The sequence below is a fragment of the Dasypus novemcinctus genome, chromosome 5, assembly GCF_030445035.2.
Source record: "Dasypus novemcinctus isolate mDasNov1 chromosome 5, mDasNov1.1.hap2, whole genome shotgun sequence".
NCBI lineage: Eukaryota > Metazoa > Chordata > Mammalia > Cingulata > Dasypodidae > Dasypus > Dasypus novemcinctus.
The window spans coordinates 162685254-162709963 of NC_080677.1; the positions used below are offsets into that span (position 1 = coordinate 162685254).

Here is a 24710-nt window from a genome sequence, read left to right on the forward strand (position 1 = left end):
ATCACCCTTCTACCAACACTATGCATTGTTGTGAAACATTTGCTATGAGCTGTGCAAAAGCATTGTCAAAATATTACTTCTAAACTATAGTCCATATCTTATATTTGGTATATTTTCCCCCAACACACCCTGTTTTTTTAAAATATTTTTTTATTACATAGGTTGTGAACTTACAAAACAATTATACACTTGTAGAATTCCCATACAGCACCCCTTCCCCAACACCACACTGTGGTGGAATATTTGTTACAGATCATGAGATGATATTACCAGACTATTACCACCACCTGTGTCTCTAGCATACATTTGACACACTTTTTCCATTAACCTCCATTATCAACACAGTATATCTTTGGCATTAATACAAGAATATTATAGTATTGATGTTAACCACAGTGTATATGTCATGCTAATTGTATTTATCCCATGCTTCTCCACATTCCCACCACCCTGCATTAGTGATGTATATCCGCTCTAGCTCACAGAAGGACACTCTTGCATCCATACCATCAACCACAATTTTCATCCATCTCTTGAGTTCACTATTTTATTCAGTCCCTAGATTATTTTTTAGCTTTCTTTCAATTGACATTTACTTCCTCAGGTTACCCTTTTCAGCCACAATCCCTTTTATAAAACAGCTGCTACTCATTATAATGTGTTACCATCAACTCTATTCATTTCCACACTTTTACAGTCAAGTTAATTTAAACTTCTACATACATTAAGCATCAGTAGTTATTCTCAACCCTCCTCTTGTTTCTTAATAACCTATACTCTAGGTTTTAACTCCATGTGTTTATACCTCATATTTAGTTCATATTAATGAGACCATGCAGTATTTGTCCTTTTGTATCTGGCTTACTTTGCTTTAGTATAATGTCTTCAAAATTCATCCATGTTATCATATGTGTGCCAATTTCATTTCTTCTTATGGCAACATATTATTCCATCATGTGTATAAACCTTTTGTTTATCCATTCATTGATTGATGAGCACTTGGATTATTTCCACCTTTTAGCACTTGTGAGTAATGCCACTATGAACATCGGTGTTCAGATGTCTGTTCGTGTCATAGGTTTTAGTTCTTCTGAATATATTCCTGGTAGAGAAATTGCTGGATCATATGGCAGTTCTATATTTCACTTCCTGAGGAACCACCAAACTGTCTGCCACAGAGGCTGCACCATTTTACACTCAAACCAATAGTGAAGGAATGTTCCTATTTCTCCACATCCTCTCCAGCATTTATTGTTATCTGGTTTTTTTTTAGTAATGGCCATTCTATGCGGTGTTAGATGATATCTCATTGTCATTTTGAGTTGCATTTCCCTAATAGCTAGTGATAGAGAACATTTTTTCATGTGCTTTTTCGCCATTTGTATTTCCTCTTTGGAGAAATACCTATTTAAATCTTTTGCCCAGGGAAGTAGATGTGGCTCAAGGGATAAGACCTCTGCCTATCATATGGGAGGATCCAGGTTCGATCCTTGGGGCCTCCTAGTGAAAAAAGAAGAAGAGAAAGCATGCCTGCACTGTGAGCCAGTGCCCGCATGGCAAGCCAAGTGCCAATGCGGCAAGCCTAACCCACAAGTGGCCGCGTGGTGAGCCGAGTGCCCGCACGGCGAGCCATTGCCCACACAAGTCAGTCACACATCAAGATGATGACACAACAAAAGAGAAACAAAGGGGAGAGTCAAGGTGGAGCACAGCAGAGACCAGGAATCTGAGGTGGCACAATTGACAGGGAACCTCTCTCCACATGAGAGGTCCCAGGATTGAATGCCAGTGAATCCTAGAGGAGAAAGACAAGAAGAGAAGACAAAAAGAGAAATAGATACAGGAGATCACACAGTGAATGGACAGATAGCAAAAACAACAGGGCAGGAGAGGGAGAGGGGAAGAAAAAAAATTTTTTAAAATAATTTTTTAAGTGTCTTTTGCCCATTTTTGCATTGGATTGCTTGCCTTTTATTGTTGAGTTATATTGCTCTCTTTATATGGAGTGGAAATCAAACCATTATCGAATATGTGGTTTCCAAATATTTTCTCCTATTGAGTAGGCTATCTTTTCACCGTCTTGGTGAAGTCTTTTGAATCACAGAAGTGTTTATGTTTGAGGAGGTCCCATTTATCCATGTTTTCTTTCGTTGCTTGTGCTTTCTGTGTAAGATTTAAGAATCTACCACCTACCACCAGGTCTATAAGATGTTTCCCTACATTTTCTTCTAGGAGCCTTATGGTACTTGGTTTTAGATTAATATTTAGATCTTTGATCCATTTTGAGTTAGTTTTTGTATAAGATGTGAGATAGAGGTTTTCTTTTTTTCTTTTGGCTGTGAATATTCAGTTCTCCGAGCAGCATTTGTTGAATAGTCTGTTTTGTCCCACCTGGGTGAGTTTGACAGGCTTGTTAAAAATCACTTGGCCATAGATGAGAGGGTCTGTTTCTGAACCATCAATTTCGTTCCCTTGGTCTATAGTGTCTATCTTTATGCCAGTACCGTGTTGTTTTTCTACCACTGTAGCTAGGTAATATGATTTAAAGTCTGCAAGTGAGAGTCCTCTAACTTCACTCTTCCTTTTTAAGATGTTTCTGGCTATTCAGGGCCTGTTACCCTTCCAGATAAATTTGATGATGTGTTTTCAATTAGTTTGAAAAATGCTAGTGGAATTTTTATTAGGATTGCATTGAATCTTTATATGTCAGTTTGGGTAGAATTGACATGTTAATGATATTTGGTCTTCCAATCCATAAGCATCAAATGTTCTTCCAACATTTGATTAAATTTCTTTTAGCAATGCATTATTTACCAATGAATAAAAGTGCTTACATCCTTGGTTAAGTTTATTCCTAAATATGTGATTCTTTTAATTGCTATTACAAATGGAATTTTTTTCCTGACTTCCTCCTCAGATTATGCATTACAATTGTATAGAAACATCAAAGATTTTTGCATATTGATCTTATATCCTGACACTCTACTGAAATTGTTTATTAGCTCTAGCAGCTTTATTGTAGATTTTTTGGGACTTTCTAGATAAAGGATCATATCTGCAAATAGTGAAAGTTTTACTTATTCTTTTCCAATTCAGATGCCTTTTATTTCTTTTTCTTGCCTAATTGCTCTAGCTAGAATCTCTAACACTATATTGAACAACAGTGTGACAGTGGGCATCCTTGTCCCTGATCTCAGCAGGAAAGCTTTCAGTTTTTCACCACTGAGTACAGTGTCAGCTGTGGAATTTTCATATATGACCTTTGTCATGTTGAGAAAATTTCCTTCAATTCCTATCTTTTATCAAGAAAGGATGTTGAATTTTGTCAAACGCCTTTCCTGCATCAGTCGATAATGTCATGTGATTTTTCCTCTTTGATTTAGTAATGTGGTGTATTATGCTGATTGATTTTCTTTCGTGTTGAACCACCCTTGTATGCCTGGAATAAAACCCACTTGATCTTGATGAATAATTCTTTTAATGTGTTGTTAGATTCAATTAGTAAGTATTTTATTGAGGGTCTTTGCATCTATATTCATTAGAGAAATGGGTCTTTAATTTTCTTTTTTCATAATATCTTTATCTGGCTTTGATATTAGGGTGATACTGGCTTCATAAAATAAGTTTGATAGCATTCCTTCTTGTTCAGTTTTTTGGAAGATCTTGAGTGAGATTGGTATTAAATCTTCTTTGAATGCTTGGTAGAACTCACCTGTAAAAATGTGTGGTCCTGGACTTTTCATTTTGGGGAGCTGTTTGATGCCTGTAAATCTTTGAATTCTTGATAGAACTCACTGTGAAACCATCTGGTCCTGGGCTTTTCATTTTGGGGAGTTGTTTGATGACTGTTTCAATCTCCTTACTTGTGATTGGTTTGTTGAGGTCATCTATTTCTTCTAGGGTCAGTGTAGATTGTTTCTATGTTTTTAGGAATTTTTCCATTCCATCTACATTGTTTAGGTTTTTGGTATAAATTGTTCACAATATCTTCTTATGATCTCTCTTATTTCTCTGGGGTTAGTAGTAATGTTCCCATTTTCATTTTTTATTTAATTTATTTGTATCTTCTCCCTTTTTTTCTTAGTCTAGCTAAGGGGTTGTTGATTTTGTTAATCTTCTCAAAGAACCAACTTTTGGTTTTCTTAATTCTCTCTATTGTTTTTCTGTTCTCAGTTTCATTGGTTTCTGTTCTGATTGTTGTTATCTCATTCGTTCTACTTTATTTGGGATTAGTTTGCTGTTCTTTTTCTAGTTTCTCCATCTATGTAGTTAGGTTATTGATTTTAACTCTGTCTTCTTTTTTAATGTAAGCATTGAGGGCTATAAATTTTCCTCTCAATATTGCCTTTGCTGCATCCTATAGGTTCTGATATGTTGTGTTCTCATTGTCATTTGTCTCAAGATATTTATTGATTTCCCTTGAAATTTCTTCTTTGACCCACTGATTATTTAAGAATGTGTTGTTTAATCTCCATGCGAATTTTCCTTTTTCTGCCACTTGTTGGTTTCCAACTTTATTCCATTATCATCAGAGAAAATGCTTTGTATAATTTTGGTTTTGTTGAATTTATTGAGATCTGCTTTGTGACCCTTTATATGGTCTATCCTGAAGAAAGATCTGTGAGCACTTGAAAAGAATATATATCCTGCTGTTTTGGGTTGCAGTGTTCTATATATGTCTATTAGGTATAGTCCATTTATTATATTATTTAAGCTCTCTGTTTCCTTATTGATCCTTTGCCCAGATGTTCTATCCAATGCTGAGAGTGGTACATTGAAGTCTCCAGCTATTATTGTAGAGACATCAGTTTCTCCCTTCAGTTTTGCCAGTGTTTTCCTCATGTATCTTGGAGCATCCTGGTTAGGTGCATATACATTTATGATTTTTATTTCTTCCTGGTGAATCATCTCTTTTATTAATATGTAATGTCTTTCCTTGTCTCTAATAACAGTTTTGCTTTTAAAGTGTATATCATCTAATGTAAGTATAGCTACCCCATCTTTTTTTTTTTTTTGTTACTGCATGCATGGAATAGCTTTTTCCAACCTTTCACTTTCAGTCTATTGGTATCCTTGGGTTTAAGGTGTATCTCTTGCAGATAGCATATAGATGGCTCTTATTTTCTTATCCATTCCACCAGTCTCTGTCTTTTGATTGGGGCGTTTAATCCATTAACATGCAATGTTACTACTGTAAAGGCAGTTCTTATTTCATCCATTTTGATCTTTGTGTTTTATCTCTCATTTTATTTTCACCACTTTTGACACTTTTACTTACTGTTGCTGATACAGTTGTCATTTCTGGACTCTCTTCCAAGCCTCTTTCTCATGTCCTTTCTTTTCAGGCTATAACATTCGCTTTAATATTTTCTGCAAAGCCAGGCTTTTTGTTATAAACTCTCAGTTTCTGTTTATCTGTGAATATTGTAATCTCACCCTGATTTTTGAAAAATAATCTTGCCAGATATGAAATTCTTGACTGGCAGTTTTTCTCTTGCAGTATCTTAAATATGTCATACCACTGCTTATTGCTTCCATGTTTTCTGACGAGATATTGGCACTTAATCTTATTGGGTATCCCTTATATGTTATGCATTGCTTTTCTCTTGCTGCTTTCAGAATTCTGTCTTTATCTTTGGCATTTGACATTCTGATTAGTGTGTGTCTCAGAATTGGTCTATTCGGCTTTATTTGGATGGGAGTATGTTGTGCTTTTTGAACACCAATATCTATGTCCTTCAGTAGTGTTGGGAAATTTTCCACCATTATTTCTTCCAATATTCCTTCTGCCCCTTTCTCCGCCTCTTCCCCTTCTGGGACACCCATGACACATCTGCATGTCTCTTGGTGTCATTTAGTTCCCTGAGACCCTGTTCAGTTTTTTCCATTCTTTTTTCCATCTGTTCTTTTGTGTGTTTGCTTTCAGAGGCCATGTCTTCGAGCTCACCGGTCCTTTCTTCTGCTTCCTCAAATCTGCTGTTATGTCTCCAGTGTATTTTAAATTTTATTTATTGCACCTTTCATTCCCATAAGGTCTGCTATTTTTGTATGTATGCTTTCAAATTCTTCTTTTTGCTTCCCAGTATCTTCTTAATATCCTTAATCTCTTTAGCCATCTCATTGAATTTATTGAGGAGATTTGTTTGATCATCTGTGATTAGTTGTCTCAACTCCTTTATGTCATCTACAGGCTTATGTTGTTCCTTTAACTGAGCCATATCTTCCTGTTTTTTGGTTTAGATTGTAATTTTTGTTGGTTTTTTCACATCTGGCTTGCTACATGTATTTATTCTGGGTGCAGTTTCTCCCTTCAGTTATGGCTTTCTTGTCTTTTCTCCCTTGCTGGTTGTGTAATGAGAGCTGAGGATGTAGCTGGTGCTGTCAGCTGTGGAGACTGAAGCTGCCCATGTAGCCCCAGGAGTTGATGAAGCTTCTCCTGTCTTCCTCCTCTGTCAGGGGTAGGGACAGAGCTGCAGCCATGTGTAATTATCCACATTGGACAGGACAAGACTGTCAGTAGTTGCCCAGAGAGACTGATGAAGCTTTACACCCCTTCCTCCCCTACCTTGGGCAGGGATGGAGCTATAGTTGTGGGCAGCATTCTAGGCCATGTGGGTCCAAAATGACCACGGTTGCACAGGTAAACTGACGTAGCACCCGACCTCCTCCCTGCTGGGTGTGGGAATGGACCGTCTCGAGTGCCCAACAGTGTAATCCATGTGGGCCAAACACTCCTGCAGTTGCCCTTAGAGGATGAGGGAGTACCGTCCCTTCTGCCCTTTAGGGGGTAGAGACTGAACCACCAACACCCAACAGTTAATTCTCTGTAAGCCAAGTACCCACTGTTGCCCGGAGAGGCTGAGGAAACACCAGCCCCCTCCTGTCCTATTGGGTGGTGGGTGGTTCTACAGCTGCCCAACTGTTCAGTCCCTTTAGGCTGAGAATACCTGCTATTGCCAAGAGAGGCTAAGGAAACAGCCCCCTCATATCCTATGAGGGCATGGAGTTGGAGCCACAGGTACCCAACAGTTCAGTCCCAGTAGGCCAAAAGTACCCACCATTGTCTGGAGAGGCTGTGGAGACACCAGGCCCCTCCTGTTCTACTGGGGGCTGAGATCCAGTCCAGGCTGTGTGGGCCGGAAGCACCTGCAGTTGCCCAGAGAGGCTGGGCAAACAACAGTCTGTCTCTTGTCCTGTCAGCGATGGGGGTGGAGCTACAGGTGCTCAAAGGTCGGGCTTGTGCAGGCCAAAGTGCCTGCAGTTGCCCCGAGAGGCCAAGGGAACACCAGCCCCCACCTATCCTACGAGGCAGAGGGACAGATGGACTCAAAGGCACTCAGCACACCAGCCCGTGTGGGCTGCAAATGCCTGCCGTGGCCTGGAGAGGCCAAGGATACGCAGCGCCCTCCTGTGCTATTGGGGTGGGGGGATGCAGCCCCAGCTGACCAACTATTGAGTCTGTGCCAGCAGAGAGCACCTGGAGCTGCCTGGAGAGCCTGGTGCAGGCCCCCAGCTTCCTCTCTCTGGAGTGGGGCTGGAGCCTCGGCCAGGGCTGCAGTCCCACCTTGGTGGAAAGAAGCCCGTCCCTAACGTCCCTGGATTTCAGTCAGCCAGGCCCCCTCCTGCCGGGGACGGAGTCAACATGGCGGCCACCAGCCTCCTGGCCTGGACAGGCTCAAGGTGTAGCTGCTCCTAGGATTGCACTTTAGCCCACCAGATTTCCTGATCGGTAGCTGAGGTCGGTGCCACACCGTGGCTTCCTCCCGCTTTTTGGGAAGCGGAGCTTCCAACACCAGCACGAAATAGCTCGAGGGGCTGCACCACAGGCACCGATGTCGGCGGCATGGAGCGCTCTGCTCCGGGCCCTCTCTGCAGGTGGGCGTCTCTCCTTCCTCACTTCACGGTCAGGGATGCGGCAGGAAGCTCCTCTGGGCTCCTGGGGCCCCCAGCAGGCGCTCAGGTAGCCCTGGGTGATCCTAGCTGCCCTGATGGGCCGAGTCCAGGAGCGCCTCACTCTGCGCCCTCTTGGCTTCCCTCACTCCCCGAAAGTACAATTTTTAAAAAGATACGTGTTTCCCTTCAGAATCCAGAGGACCCGAGAAGAAGCAGTGGGCGCTGAGGGGGTCGAAACAGTTTCTGTCAGGTTTGGTTGGGTCAGGCTAGGGCTTCTGTTGGAGTTGCGTCTTTTCTCTATTTCCTCCCCTGCATCCAGCCGCTCTTTTCTGTTTTTTGATTTGGCCTCTTGGTTCTGCAGGTGCTTGGGGTGGGTCCTGTGCCCTGCTCATGCTCGTGCGCCTCGAGCTGGTTGTCAGGAGGGCCTCCAGTGCTCTGGCCCGGGCTGTGCGCAGGGGTGTGGCGGGTGGTCCCTTCCCCGAGGCATCGTGCAGGGCTTGCGCAGTGGGCAGGCGTCGCCATCCTTTGGCCTTCACGGCCCCAGTGTGCCCCAGCAGGCGAGGCTTCCCCCGAGCCTGGTCTCGGCAGGCATCAGGCCAGAATTGAGACCCACAGTTCACCCACAGACGCGCTCTGGGGGGGGCCAGCCCCCCCAAACTTCCAGCTTAGGTCGGTTCCCGGTACCCCGAGACTCCAGGAGGCGCACGTCCGCCCAAAGCGGCCAAGCCGGCAGGAGCAGAGCGAGCGCAGAGACCCCTGCGGGCCACACACCTGCCCACAGCGCTGCGGTGGCCCCCGCCTGGATTTAGCTTGGTGGTCCAGACTGCAGGTGCCCACAGGCCTCAAGGCCACGGAAAGGTTCCTTGCTCACACAATGGGGCCTTTCTGGGGAGAGCAGGACACGCCTCCCAAGCGAGTCCCAGAGAAAGCAGGGCCGGGAGACAGGCTGGGGCGCTCACAGTGCCGTGGGGCGGGCGTGCTTTGGCTCTTCGAGGGGTGCAGAGGAGAGCCTGGGGCTGCCGTCAGCCCCAGAATGGGTCCGAGGGGAGCGGGGAGGCCTGAGGGGCCGCAGGCATCGAGGGACTGGTCCATTCTTGAGGACAGCACTGAATTTCCTGAGTAGAAGACTCAAGTACACACTAGCTAGGTCGGGATTTGAGGAATGTAACGTGTGTATTGCAGTTTTAAAGAAATTAGACTTGCCAAAAGCATATTCTTCTGGGTGAGTATAGCCCCGCGATCACGCTTATTTGTCATTTCTCCTTCCCAAATCTTCCCGAAAGGATTATAAACCCCAGCACAGAGCAAGCCGAAGAACCCCGATACCGAGTGGGAATGTCTGTGGACGCTTCAAAGGGGTACAGCAGTGGACACGTAGTGGCCCCCGGGCCTTCGCATCGTCCACCTGGTTGAGTGCGTGCGGGGGAAGGAGCCGAGCGGGAGGAGCAGGAGCAGCCAGCCCCGCAGTGCCGGGACGGGCAGAGCCCGTGTGAGCAGACACCCCTCCAGGCAGGCCCCCCACCTGCCCGGGAAGTTATTTATCAGTGTCCTAAGGAAAGGAGTGAAAATGGGCCAAAAGCTTTGGTGAAAAGGAGCTTGACGAACGCCAGGCTAAGGCTTCCGTGATGCGGACCTGGAGCTGCCCTCCACCGGCCTCGGCACACAGCACTTCAAGACCACCCGACACCCTGCCCTGAGGGCCTGGGTGCCCGCTGGCTAGAGCAAGCAACACTGGGACTGGTGCCGCGGGGTGCCGTCCTGGAGACTTGAGGACAGGGCACAGTGGGGACGCCCCGCTGGGGAGGGACACCAGTCACAGCCACATGGAGGCGTGCAGTGTCCCCACGGCAGGGAGTCCTCTCTTCCCAGGCGACCCAGGCTGCCTGCCTGTGGCCCAGTGCAGTCACCCCAAACTTAGAAAGGAGTGCTCGCCCCAGCCGTGGTCCTGGATGCGCTATGGTGGGCCGCCGGGCCCTCGCCAGCTTTCGGGTCTCCAGACTCGCCCCGTCCCGGTGCTGGCGACCAGCAGCTGCCAGCACCTGCCTGCCCCCCTGCCCTTACTCCCCCCTGCCCTTCCCTCCCCCTTCCCCCTCCTCCTCAACTATCAAAGCAGAGCACAACCACCTGGCCTCTGGCCTACAGCAGCCTGCACAGGCCCGAAGTGGCTTACACCAGAGCCGCCCACCCTAATCTCAGGCCCCTCTCCCGCCTGCCCTTCCCGGCTCCAGTCCCCCTGGTGGCCTTGCTCTCCATGTGTCTGAGTGTCTGCCTGGATTGGCTTTTGCTGTGTAACGAGTCACCACAGCATGGAATGATGTAAAACACTTTTTAAAGGAATGGCTCATACCTTTTTGTGCCCATTTCTCAAGGGGATCCATTTACTGTTGTCCCCAAAAAGGGGGTAAGGAGGGGCTCACACTGTCGTCACTGTCTCCAGCATCCGTCACTGTCTCCAGCATCCGTCGCGCTGCTGCGGTGAAGGAGCAGGTGGTAGCACTTCCCTGCTCAGGCCTGGGCCGCAGCTGTGGCCGAGCACGCGCCTCGCAGGCAGGCAGCAGCCGCAGGGGCCAGGTCCAGGGCGGCCGGGTGTCCGGATGAGGGGAGCTGCCCGGGTACAGCCTCAGGTCGGAGTCTGTATGGAATTAGAGGCAGCAGGTGGTTCCGTTCCGGGCGCAGCTCCAGGTTACTTGATGGACATCTGGCATTTCATGTAATCGCGATGCTCAGTGAAGATAGAACTTTCCTGGGTAAGATTTCTGAGGACTTTGAGTTAAGCTGGACATATTAAAAATAGTTAAATCCAAAACTGTAACTTCTGTAATTATATAATGTTTTTCAATAGGAATATTTTTCATTTGAGAGTTTCAGGGTTATTTCTTTTGTGAGATAGAAATACCTTTTGACATTAGAGCAGGGGTTCTTAACCTTTTTGTCCCATGGACTCCTTTGCCAGTCAGGTGAAAACCACAGACCCCTTACTAAGGCCACACTGTGTATTAATAAATATATCACACCTACATCAACATGTCCCCACAAGAATAATGTGTTTTTGAATTTCAGTTCATGCTCATGGACCCCTTGTTAAGAACCCCTGCATTAAAGAAGGAAAGTACTTTAAAATTTGCTTCTAACTTGGCCTGAACTTTTCAATACCAAATAAAATTGCACGATAACTTCTTAACCTTTTATGGGCTAACATGAGGGGGAAAGTGCGGGCTCACTACTTAGAGTGTACCCCTCCCCGCCATCTCCATCCCACCACCAAGAATGTGAAGGATTTTTAAAAGTCCCAAATCTTTGAAAATAGCTGCTATTATAACAAAAATCCAACCCAAAGGGACATTATTTGGGAAGATAAGTTCAAATTTTGAGTCAGTTCCTATTTTAGTAGATGTGTTTTTGTTATTACATACAAATTTTGAGTGCTTTGGAAGCTGCCCACTCTTTATTTGGTATCCAGTGTGGGGATTTGCTCCCGGAGCAGGACTTTCCGGATGCAAAGCTGGAATGCTCGTGGAGGCCCAGCGGCGGTGCCATGCCACGTGAAGGGGAAGGTGTGGCCCGGGGTTTCCACGCATCACACGCGGGGCCTCTGTGCCAGGCAGGCTGGTGCGCTCACAGGGCTTTGCCCCGGGACCACCCTCCTGCTGCCCCCAGGACCCCCAGCTGCCCTCCGATGCGCACACAGTGGAGCGCTAACCGGGTGCCCCAGAGGTTTCAGATGATGGCTCTGGGTGGTATCTGTCTAGGTTGTTTTTTAAGTATTAGGAATAAAATCGTGACCATGAGATAACTCTGAAACCACAAAGAGCCAACAACATAGCAGTAGGTGGTTTTTCAGAATGTCACTCAAACATTTGATTCAAATTTTTTTCTTTATAAGAAAAAGGTGATACTGTACTTTTAGACTAGTATAATGAGTAATGCGTTAAAGCCAGATTGGTTTTTAATGCCCTTTAATCCTATATTCAGCATATTTGGAAAGCCAGTCTATTAAAAAGAGAGATTACTTTCAAGAATTAGTTCACTATGTGAGAAAATGTTTTATATTTTTGACGTTTAGATAATGCTGGTTGCCCCAAAAATATTTGTTATAATTGATTTTAATTAATGCAGAAATAAGATGATTTATTTGTGTGAAATTGTATCGATATTGTTTGAATACTGTATCAGTGTTTATTCATTTTCAACTTCATGCCATTCACGGTATGATTTTTATATTGCAACCGTGTATTTAAATTCTATTTCAAACTTAATTGTTTGCATTTCTGCAACCAATTGATATATTTTTTCAAGGTCAGCTTTTCAGCAATAAAAATGATTTCCTTGAGAATCAAATTATGTTGCTTTTACTAGACTTTTGATTATGCCTCTAAACAATATCCGGATAAGAAAAAATAACTTTTCCCCGTAAAAAACAGAAATACAGAAAGAAGGGAAAAGAGGAGAGACCTCTGTAAATTTTCAAATCATTTGACGTGAAGAATTAGATTTCTTATATTCATTAAATAATCAAAGAAACTGCGGCCAAACCCAGCGTAGGCTGCCTGTTCATGGCGCATTGATGCGCGAACCAGGCAGGCGCCACGCCCGAGTGTGCTGGGCTGTCAGCTTTTTGTGGCCCTGAACTGGGTGGCTGCCGGTGCCCTCCCTGCTCCCGACCATCAGTCACCGACTCCTAAGTGGCAGGTTGTATTTATGCCAATTTATCTGCTTCAGGGAACATTCTTGATAGCAGAACAAAGTGGGTGAAAGTAGTTTGCTTTGCAAATGAATGCAAATGAGAGCATTTCGGAGAGCCTGGGGCAGGGGCGCACTTCAGGGTGAGGCTGCAGCGTTTGGGAGGGCGGGAAGAGCACGCTGCACCCTAGAGCTGAGACCCTGAGGAGCAGGGCAGGGCTGGGAGGCGTGAGGGGAGGCCAGTGGGGGGCCGTTGTGGGTGCTGGAAGGCCGGGATGCGCGCGGAGCTCTGCCAGCGCCCCCTGGGCCACCCACCTCGCCTGGGGCTTAGTGCCGCGGGCTACCGGGGCCTGCAGTTGTCGAGGTGGCCCTGGGAGGGGCTGGGCCCGGGCTCCCCACACTGACCGCCCCTCCCTGCCAACGAGAGTTGCTCAGCCTCCGGCAGCTGCTGCCCTGGAAGGGCCAAGTGAAATGCAGTGTTCGGGGTCAGATTTTTGCTTTTGAGGTTTTGTCATCTTCAGGGTATTTTATTATTCAGTTTAATTTGGTCAACTTTCAGAAGCGATTTACCTTCTCAAAAATGAAATGTTGCTTTGCACGGACTTGGTGGTAGACGTCTTGGTCACAGCAGTTCCCAGTTATATCTCTATTCCTGAGTGTTATAAAAGATGGTAGCTTTTGGCTGTCAGCTACTACCACCAAGTTAAACTCTGTGAAAACACGTGGTTTTTAAAATGGATTACAAACTGAGAAAAATAAGAAAATAAAATAATATAAAATGGATTACATAGAGTGAACAAGACCATATCTTCGTCTTTATTATTCTACATCAGTACATTTACTTGTTCCCATTATAGTTCATACTTGTAAAGTTTTTTTGCTCCCTTAGAAGTATAGCTTTTCTTGAAACCTCTGGACGTTTGATGTCAGCGTTACAGGGTGAGGCACGCGTGCAGCAGGGGGTAACACGCAGTGCCTCCAGGGGCCTTGAGAATAGGCCCTCAGATTTGCAAAGCTGGCCTGTCTCCTTTTAAAGGGTCTTCCGAGACCTGCTCTGGCAATTCTTCTCCTTACCTGGTATACCTGGGAAGAATTTAAAAGCGGCTGGAGCTTTGCATTCTAGTGTTACGTGGGACACTGTCTTTATGCGAACTAGTTGATAGTTTGATCCTCCAGTGATCTGTTTACAGGCTCCTGAGGTGCCTTAGCCACTGTTCTCCTCATTGCCTCTTTCTAACGTGTTGCAGGCCCCTGAGTGGACAGAAGAGGACCTCGGTCAGCTGACCAGGAGCATGCTCAAGTTCCCAGGAGGGGCCCCAGGTCGCTGGGAGAAGATTGCCCACGAGTTGGGCCGGTCCGTGGCAGACGTGAGTTCCCTGCGCTTCGCGTGCTGTGGGGAGGAGCAGCCTGGGACAAGCAGCGTCTGGGGAGGGCGAGCTGAGAGGGGTCCCCCCTCACCTTTGGAGAAGGGCTGCGATCCTTATAGACCTGGAACTGAGCCACGAGGGAGACAAGCAAGAAGCAGGTGTCGGCCAGGCCCCGTCCACACTTACAGCATGGGGGGCTTCTGGTGCCTAGGCACTTAGGCTCCTGTCACCTAAGGGCCAGTTTTTGTGCTGGTCCTGGCCCTTGTCACTGTGGACAGGGGTGTTCTCAGCTACTCGGAGTTGGAGCTAATGCAGGTTAAACTTCACACTGAAGTACAGGCGGCTCTTGGTACTTAGGTAGTGTGCGTGGCTTCAGTGAGCAATATTCGTATAATGCAGGTAGAAGGTTTGCATTTTTATTTCAAGGTTGATACCTACCATCCATTTTGAAAAGCTGTTCAACTAGGAGAAACAAAATAGGTAATGATGAGTGACCATACCTAACATTTGAAGGACGGGATGTTTGCCTGGAAAGTTTTGCCTTAATACTCTGCATGTGTTCATTCAGGAAATTTAGGGCAGAAGAATCTTACCAAAATCCCCTGGCACAGTGCCTCACCTACACTAAATATCCAGTTACTGTTTAATTGAGATCAACATAGATCTTTTTTTCATCAACATGCTTAGTAAGTTATATTTAGTAAAGAAGCACAAATATTCTTTATTAAATTTACTTTAATAAATCCTAGAGATTTGAAGATGTTTAAGGATTACTGAAAGCCAAGATTCAGTTGTCCCTTACGGTTCTTTTCCTATGTCTTCTGGCCTTTCTGATAAGGAACAATAAAAATCCTGCAAAATGATTAATTAACACAGCTACAAGAAAGCAGCTTGTGACATAAGTTTTTACTACCATGTGGGTCTTTTTTAAAACCACTTTTGGGGAGCAGGTGTGGCTCAAGCAGTTGAGCACCTGCTTCCCACATGAGAGGTTCTGGGTTCAATCCTCAGTACCTCCTAAAAATAAAACAAACAACAACTTGGGGGAACCGATGAGGCTCAGTGTTTGAGCTCCTGCTTCCCATGTGTGGTCCTGGTTTCAATCTCCAGGCCCCAGCGCCTTAGGGAAAAAAAACAAAACTCTGAATCTTACAAGATGTTTTGCATTATTTTGGCTTCAAAGGTAAAATCTGATCATGTGGGAAAACAACTATTGTATCATGTAACAATTTTTTTTTTCCTGTTTCATGAAGAGAAACTAGTTACCTTGGGTAACTAGAGAACTCTACCGATATATTTTTCCTTTCTTTTTTTTTTTTTTTTTTTTTTTAGTTTTTTTGTTTCATTTATTTTATTTTTTATTTTTTGTTGGTTTGTTTTCTTTTTGTCTATGGATGCTTTTTCTTCTACTAAGAATATAATTGGGATGTGTGTTTTATTTTATAAATATGGCTTATGGTAAATACCTGACCAAATTCAAGACAGCCCATGGTTACTGATATAACATGCTGACCACACAGCAACTGTTCATATGGTGATTGGCAAAACTGCTCCTAAAATTTTTAGAACATTACAAGACATTGATTTCTAAGGGCCCCAAACTTTTAGCCCAATAATGAAAAAGAATACTTTGCTAATTTAGCGTCTCCTATGAAGACTGCCCCCACCCCCGCCTTTAACTTTTTAAAGAATATTTCAGTGCAGCCTTACAGTTAATAAGACTATAAGCAGGTAGGAAATCATGTACAGCAATATTTTTAATTAATTCGTTGTCATTAAACCTGCCTAACTTTTTATGGGTATTTTTACGAGGAGAGCATCCTCAGAGCAGACGTGCTCTGACCGCTGTGCCGCCGCAGCACCTTGGATGGCTGGCCTGCATATGGCCGGGGCGCCAACGCCTCCTTCCCAGAGCTGTCTGGGTGCAGGCTGAGAGCATCTTTCCAATTTTTGCGAGTTTGCTTCATATGTTTCCATTTATTTTTCTCCTTTTCTCATAGAAGTGGTAAAAATAAAAGACTTTTTTGAGATTCTTTTTTTCCCCAAGTATTAATTCTGTTTTTGTAATCTTCAAAGTACCATGGAAATCAAACAACTGATAAAACCTAAATTGTCACGGCACAAAAATATATATGCCATTGTAATTTTGATTAGTTTTCTTCTATCAGCTGTAGATATAGATTCACCGTTTGTTTTCATTCTGTGAGCATCCTCTTCAAAGCTGGACTGCACGTTTCATTTCAGTAGCTACGCACAAACCCCCTTTCAGGCACGTGGACACTCACCCAGCTTGCAGGGCCATGAAGGCTGGGGGTCTGCAGTAAATGCTGGGTGAAGGCTGGGGGTCTGCAGTGAATGCGGGGTGAAGGCTAGGGGTCTGCAGTGAATGCAGGTTGAGGCTGGGGGTCTGCAGTGAATGCGGGTTGAGGCTGGGGGTCTGCAATGAATGCGGGGTGAAGGCTGGGGGTCTGCAGTAAATGCGGGGTGAAGGCTGGGGGTCTGAAGTGAATGCGGGTTGAGGCTGGGGGTCTGCAGTGAATGCGGGGTGAAGGCTGGGGGTCTGCAGGGAATGCGGGGTGAAGGCTGGGGGTCTGCAGTGAATGCGGGGTGAAGGCTGGGGGTCTGCAGTGAATGCGGGGTGAGGCTGGGGGTCTGCAGTGAATGCGGGGTGAAGGCTGGGGGTCTGCAGTGAATGTGGGGTGAGGCTGGGGTGTGCAGTGAATGTGGGATGAAGGCTTGAGGTCTACAGTGAATGCTGGGTGAGTCTGGGGGTCTGCAGTGAAGTTGGGGTGAGTCTGGGGGTCTGCAGTGAAGTTGGGGTGAGGCTGGGGTACCATGAATGCGGGGTGAGGCTGGGGGTCTGCAGTGAATGCGGGGTGATTGTGAATTGTGTCCAAGCACACTTCCTCTGGCAAAATGTTAAGGTAACGTTAACAACACCTAAAAGATCACTGGCACTTCTTATTGGGTTATGGTGTTAATTCAATTTGTTCTCGTCGAGTATTTGAGTATGAAACAAAAACCAGGTTCCTTTCGCTGTAAGGGCCTCTGCCTGCCCACCTGTGCACCTGCTCACCTGCCCAGCCCCAGGGCCTTGGCTCCTCTGCTCTCAGCCTCCTGGCAGGAGGTGTAGCTGCAGGCTCAGTGCTTCTTAGAGAAACAGTCGACTTTGGGGGACTGGGTGAGAGGGTGGCAAGGGTGGGGCCTATACATTCTTTACTTGGGTTGACAGATTATAGTGGAAAACCCATTTCATTCCTCAGTGAGGAAAGGAGTTATAAGTGCATTAATCCTCATAATTAACAAAGATGGTTGAATTGTACTTGGGTAAGTACAAACAATGTTGTTGGCTTTTAAAAGAATTAATACAAAGTATAGTTTAAATCAAACAGACCTAAACTGTAAGGCCTACTTTATTATGAATTAAATGTTTTAAATGTCAGTGTATGCTTTTCAGCAAATAATTTTGGTAACCACAAAAAGGACACTCCAACTGAAGAAACAACAGAGGAAACAAAACTGGCATGGAAAACTACTCTTAATGTGAACCGCAGCCTTTCTAAATTAAGGTCAGGGAGTGCTCAGATGTCTTGCCTGTGAAGTAATATTCTATTGCCTGAATGGGTGTCAGCTGACTCTGCTTCTCTCCTGGTCACTAATCTCTTGCATTCTGTTGTGATGGGAGATTTTCTGCCTGCTGGAAAATGGCCCAGGTAGGCAGGGAAACAAAAGACAGGTGGATGGATTTAAACAGACGTATTAATTAGCCTATATGAGGTCAGAGGCCTGTCGGTGGGCAAGCGTCCCCATGTGTGAGGAAGGCAAGAAAAACCCCCGTTTTGTTTTATGTAGCTACAACTAGAGGGGGTAGAGGAGATACTTATGGGGGGTGCGGATTTATATATTATGGCAGTTATTTCTAAAATGTGTGAAATGGATTGTTCGATTGAAAAGACTCTTTCTGGATTATCAGTGAATTAAATATGCGGTATTTATTTTGGCAGCTTTATTTTTAGGGTCAGTCCAGCCCCAGGCAAAGTGGCCGAGATGGCAGGATTGTCCTCCGGACCACCTGCCGGCGCCCTCCTGCCGGCGCCCTCCTGCCCCGCTCCAGGTGGGAGCCTGACCTCAGCCGCCTCTCCCTCCCCTCTCTTCTCCCTCGCAGCCTTGAAAGATCAGTATCAAATGTTTTAAAAGAGTGGGTCCTTGATTCCATTCTCCTGGCGTGATGAGTCATTTAGCTATTCTGACAACCACTCTTCAATGTGATATTAGTAGGTAATAATTTAATGTGTTAACAGAAAACACATAGTACTTCCATGTTAGTAGGTGCCTTCCAGTTCTTATGAATAGGATATGAATAGTTGGTGTAAGAATTTCTGGCAACTTGCTTGCCAGTGTGAAAGAGAGAAGGCAGAGAGTTCTTTGAGGAAGTAAGACCTTTTGTATACATCAGATAAAATGACATAATTAATTGCTTTGTCTCTCCCTTGGCCTGGTTAGAATTTTGCTCTAGTCTTTGATTTCTGGCCCAGAAATTTATAGATTTGCATTCCATGTTACCATTTCTGTCCCAGCATTGAGCAAAATCACAGACATGATCATAAATTATATATTCACTACATGAGAATTGAGTTCATGTAACATCACAAAAATCAGAGATCAAATCCATGTTTTTCTTTTTAACTGCTTTCATGATAATGTCGATTATGCCATCATTTATTTTTATAGTATTTTACATTTCTTCAAATCATTTCAGTGTACATTATTTTGTTTGATTGCCACAACAACATTGTGAGGTAGATAAACGACCATTATTTTTCCCATTTTACAGCTGAGTAAACTACTACTAAGCTATTTTTTCAAGGTGACACAGGTATTAGTGGTATTGGGGCAAGAACCACATATTTTGAATTCTCATCTGGTATGATCTCACCTGCTCTAATGCCGCTTTATTGCTGTGGGTATGGAAGACAGTTTAAATTTATCTAGAGACTTTTATCATCAGACTTTTATTGTAAAATACAAGTTCTCCATGTTCAGAGCAAAAATAACCTCAAAATACAGTAAAATACAATTTTTTAAAATCAGCTATAATAAAAATGACCTATATAAACATTTTGTTGTATATCATTCTAAACATTAGTCTTCCTACAGGAATACGAATATGCATAATTTTAACTGTACTATGAGTAGCCTGCCCTTTTCATTCACTAAGAAACAAGAGCATCTTTCTGTGACAGTAAATGCAATCCATATCATCTTTCTAGACAGCTACATAATATTCCATATTACCACGATATAATTAAGTAGCATCCTACTGACTGATGTTTAAATTGCTTCATCTTTTGCTGTTTTACTGAGATGGACATCCTTGGTTTGTTTGTTTTTTTCCATTCATCTTTCTACTTACACCCAATTGTAATTCATTCTCATTATTCACAGATTCTGTATTTGCAAATTCACCTACTTGCTAAAATTTATTTCTGATCCCAAAAGTGGTGCTTTCACAGCCATTCATGACATGCACAGAGTGGAGAAAGTTTTGAGTCCTGTGATGCACACGTTCCCAGCTCAGGCTGTACAAGATGACACTCTGCCTTGCTTTGGTTCTCAAGCTGTAAATAATAGTCCTTTTTGTAGTATATTTAGTATCATGTTTTCCACATTTTTGTGCTTTTTGTTGGTGCTTCACAAGCATAGAGCCCACATATGCTCTAATGTTCCTAAGCCCAGAAAGACTGGTATGTACCTTATGGAGAAAAGTGTGTGTGAGATTAACTAGCTTCATTGAGGTATCAGCTATAATGCCATTGGCCTTTGAGTGCAATGCTAGTTAACCAGCAATATCTATTAAATAAGTTGTCTTTAAACAGAAACCCACACAAAACAGTTATGTATTGACCAGTTGATGGCAATGTTGTGACCAGAGGCTCACAGGAACCTAGTGTTTATTTAGTGTTCATGCTACAGAGCATAACTACCGCAGACAAGGAAAATTGACAGTTTTCTTAGCCTCTATTCCTAGAAGCAGAGCTGCTTGGTTCAAGAATTTGCCTATCTGAAGACTCTAAAATTGTCTTCAGAGAGGTTATAGCAGCGCAATCCCCTGGTGGTATATGAGAGGCCAATTCCTCATACTCTCATAAATACTAAACATCATTTTTTGTTTTTCGTCATTGCCAGTTAAGTAAAATAGGGTATGTGGCAGCTTGAGGTTATTTATGATTTCCAAAAAGATATTTGTAAATAGGTCTGTTCCTCTGGGCGTGATACCTTTTGATTGTATTAGATTCACCTGAGATGTCTTTAATTAACTATGTTAAGATTATGTCTTTGAATCCACTACATCAGTAGGGTGTAACTCAGTCACCTTGCCTTGGTGGGCTACAAAGATGGACACTCACTCAAGAAAACACACAGAAGAAGTTACAGGAAGGAGAGCTCCATAGACACAGAAGAGGAGAGGACTTTCTCAGCTTTGATCCTGGAGCCCAGGGATGGAAGAGCCATTTGCCTGATAGTTTACAGGTGACCTTGTGAAGAGACCTGAGCAACTGAGAAGCCCTGAGAGATGAGTCCTTTGCCAGCCTATAGCTGAGATGGAGGAAGCTGGGCCCACGGAGACTTAAGAGGAAGAAAAGAGAGACCAGGAAAGATCACCCACCATCTTGCTTCAACACATGGCAACAGACTTGGGTGAAAAATCAACCTTGAGTTGGTCTCTTTAGGGCCTTGTAACTTTAAACTTTTACCCCAAATAAATACCCTTCATAAAAAACAACAGATTTCTTGTACTTTGTGTCAGCACCCCTTTTCACTGACTAATACTGGGATATCACTTATTTTTGTAAATTGTCTCTTTAATTATTTCTAATAAGAGTTTGTGTCAGTTCCCTGGGATTTTAAGGTAGACAGTCATATATTCTGCAAATAATACTTTACTAATTTCTTTATATCTTATTTTGTTCTCTAATTGCATTGGCTAGCAGTTACAGAGAAATATTACATTATAGTAGTGCAAACATTTTTACACTTTCCCCATTTTCATTTTCTTTTTTTATACTTTAATGTTTGGCCATTAATTTTAATATGTCATTGTTGGGGATTGAATCATGTCCTGCGAAAAAGGCATGTTCAGGTGCCTGCTCCCAGTCCTATGGGTATGAACCCATTTGTATATAGGGCTTCTGGGGATGTTATTAAAGTGTGCCCAGACTGAATGCGGGTGGGTCTTAATCCAATATGGCTGAAGTCCTTTCAAGCAGAGGAAATTGGACACAGAGAGGAAGCCATGCAGAGCGGCCAGAAGCCTAGAAGTCAGCAAGACCCGGAAGAGAAAGAAGGTGATGCCATCATTTGCATTGCCATGTGACAGAAAAACCCAGGAGCAAGGATCGCTGGCAGCCAGCCTCAGAATGCTACAGTCTTTGGGGAGAAAGCATCACCTTGCTGACCTCTAAATTTTGGACTTCAGCCCCAAATCATGAGCCAATAAATTTCCCATTGTTTAAGCTAACCCATCATATGGTGTTTGTTTTAGCAGCAGGGAAACTAAAATAGTCATTGATATGAGCTATGTATTATTTTTTAAGATTTATTTTATTTATTTCTCCCCACCCCCTCGTTATTTGCATTTGCTGTATCCATTAGTTGTTTGCTGGTCTTTGCATTTGCTGTATCCATTTGTTGTGTGCTAGTCTTCTCTTTCTTAGTGGCACTGGGAACTGAACCCAGGGACCTCCCATGTTGGAGGGAGGCGCTAGTCACCTGAGCCACCTCTGCTCCCTGCTTTGTCGCATCTCTCATGTTTCCTCACTTTGTCTTGGTTGCGCCATCCCACTGTGTCACCTTGTCACATCAGCTCACTGCACCAGCCCAGTGCCATCAGCTCGCCATCTTGCGTATCGTCTCCAGGAAGCACTAGGAACCAAACCCGGACCTCCCCTGTGGTGGGCGGAAGCTCAGTTGCCTGAGCCACATCTGCTTCCCTGAGCTCTGCATTATTATGCTAAGGTTAGTTTGTCTTCCTGTTTTGAGAGCCCCCATCCATGTCTTTGGACCCATTTTTGGAATCACCCATGTTAGAAGTCCCATTTTATTTGGCGAATAAGGAAATGTCTTTAGAAGACTTGTGTGAGGGAAAATGCTGAAGCCAGCAATCTAATGCTTTAATCATGTGCTCATTCTGAGGGTCTGCTAGTAAAACAAACTTTTTTGGCCTTCCCTTCTTTTACCTTCATGGGCTGAAGATTCCTCATCTCTACTGTACTTTACTGTCTGTTCAGTCTGCTTTTTTTTTCTGGAAAAAATTTTTAAATATTTATTTATTTACTATGCCCTCCCCCCATTGTTTTCACTTGCTGTCTGTTCTCTGTGTCCATTTGCTGTCTGCTCATCTTTTCATTAGGAGGCAGAGGGAACTGAACCTGGGGCCGCCCACATGGGAGAGAGGCACTCAATCACTTGAGCCACCTCAACTCCCTGCTTTGTTGTGTCTCTCATTGTCGTTCCTCTTTGTATCTCCTTGTGTGTCATCTTGTTGCATCCACTCACTGTGCCTGCTTGTCATGCCAGCTCACTGTCTTGCTCATCATGTCTAGGAGGTACTGTGAACCAAACCCAGGACCTCTCATGTGGTAGGCGGGAGTTCAGTTGCTTGAGCCACATCTACTTCCCTCTGAAATTTTGATCTAATATTTGTATCATTGACTCGTTTCCAGCACTGTTGCAGATTTACTTGTATTTTATATCTCTTCTGTTATTTCAGTGGGATTTGGGAAGAAGAAGGCAGGTGAAACTTAACTTCAGTCAACCATCTTTAATCAAAAATTGATGTTTTCTCTTTTTAAATTGGTGTGGTCTGAACCTTTTATCATCAAAAAGTGATGCTTCTCAACTTTTTTTCACTATCGCCCCCCTAAGGAAAAAATTTTAACGATTCATTTAATTAATCAATTTTGTTTGATTAATAATAGTTTAATTTAATTATTTTAGTATGTTGCCTTTCAGTAATTTTTTTGTTATATTTCATAAATGTATTACTTGCTTAGGCATTAACTTCACATTTTAGTTACTTTGCTCATCATTATTTCTTTTAAATTATTTATGTATGTATTTTTAAAGTCAACTTCTAGATTCTTCGTGTGCATGTTTCTGTGTGTGTTTTTCAAAAAATGTTGTGCATTGTTTAATTTAGGAATTTTTGTATGTCTTTGACTATTAGTTGCCTTAAGATATCAAAACTAGCATAGATGAGTATATCTGACTTCAGTTCTCAGAGCTTATCACCCTTAGATCGGGAGAATGAATGTTTTCTAAGTATTTAGTTTAGGGGAAGATAGAGATGCTCCCATCCTGCTTTCGTTTTCTCTTTGCTGGCACCTTTTTTCCCCCACCTGGATCCTTATCCTTGAGATTCATTGAATTTATTACGCTGCGTCTAACTGACTCATTTGACGTGCAGTCTGTTGCATCTCTTAAACTGACTTTCAAGTCTTTCTAAGTTTGGAGAACTAGTTAAAGCCTTACCTCTTGATTTTTAGTTCAGCTCTGCTACTTACTAACTCTTGAATCTTGCATAATTGATCAGTTTATTCATCCTATAAAATATGACTAAGAAGATCTGTTTCTAAGGTGGTCGTGGAGCATCGATGTGATGATGCATGAGTCGTACCTGGCAGGGGACCTGTCGCTCTGGAAGCACAGCAGGATAGTAAATACTGTTATTTTTGTACTCTTTTAACTCACATACATTGATGTAGCTCTCTCCTTCATTTATCATCTCTTTGCTCATTATTCTTTCTCTGAATTTTGGAAAAATGGCATGAGCTGATTTCCTAAATTATGGCTTTAGTTTTCTCTAACAGTGAATCTGCTGTTCGCTGCCTTCATAACATTTTTTAATGTTAATCATATTTTCTGTTTAAAATCATATTTTCTGTTTAAAATTAACTTTTCCTGATATTTAATTGTTCCATTTTGATAAAAGCTCTATACTCCTTAATCTTTTTGAAAATTAAAATTAGGATTTTCCCAACTTTTTATTTTTAAAACTTTCAAGCATGTAGAAATTGAAAAGTTGAAACAGTAATACAATCAATAGCTGTCTCTATGCCCTAGACCTAAACCCAACAATTAGCATTTTCCCACATCAGTTTCAACTGCTTACCTATCTTTACATTTTTGCTGAGTCATCTGTGCACTGTGCCCTTAAATTCTTCAGCTGTGTTTCCTAAGAATAATATGTAATCACAATGCCATTGGCATACTTAGGAAAAGGAACAATTTCATAAAATCATCCAATGTTCAGTCCACATTCCATTTTTCCCAGTTGTTCCCAAAATGTCTTTTACAGCCATTTTATTTTTTTAATCCAAGATCCAGTTAAGTTTCATACTTTGTACTTGGATGCCGTGCTTCTTTCCTATTTTAATTCATAGCAAAGTCCCCTTTTCATGACATTTAACCTTATAAAGTATCCAGACCAGATGTCTTACAGAACGTTACATTTCCCAGATTTATTTGTTTCCTCAAGATGTTATATAAGCAGTTACTTTATCACTTTAATTTCCTATAAACTGGAACATAAATCTCCTGACTTGACTAATGTTAAACAATTTTGGCAAGAATACTACACACATAGCATTGTCAAACGTGTGATGTGATAGTTAATTAAAAATTCTCCTGGGAGCAGATGTGGCTCAAGCAGTTAGGTGCCTGCCTCCCACTTGGAAGGTCCCAGGTTCACTTCCTGGTGCCTCCTAAAGA

General features: G+C 43.3%; 1 protein-coding gene across 1 annotated transcript in view; it reads left to right on the forward strand.

Annotated features, from left to right (window-relative positions):
* Nucleotides 1–24710, forward strand: part of DNAJC1 (DnaJ heat shock protein family (Hsp40) member C1) — a 229066-nt gene that overhangs the window by 168463 nt on the left and 35893 nt on the right. The window contains exon 9 of the mRNA XM_058297878.2: nucleotides 13821–13940. Coding sequence (XP_058153861.1) covers nucleotides 13821–13940 — 120 coding nt within the window. The remainder of the gene's footprint in view (nucleotides 1–13820; nucleotides 13941–24710) is intronic.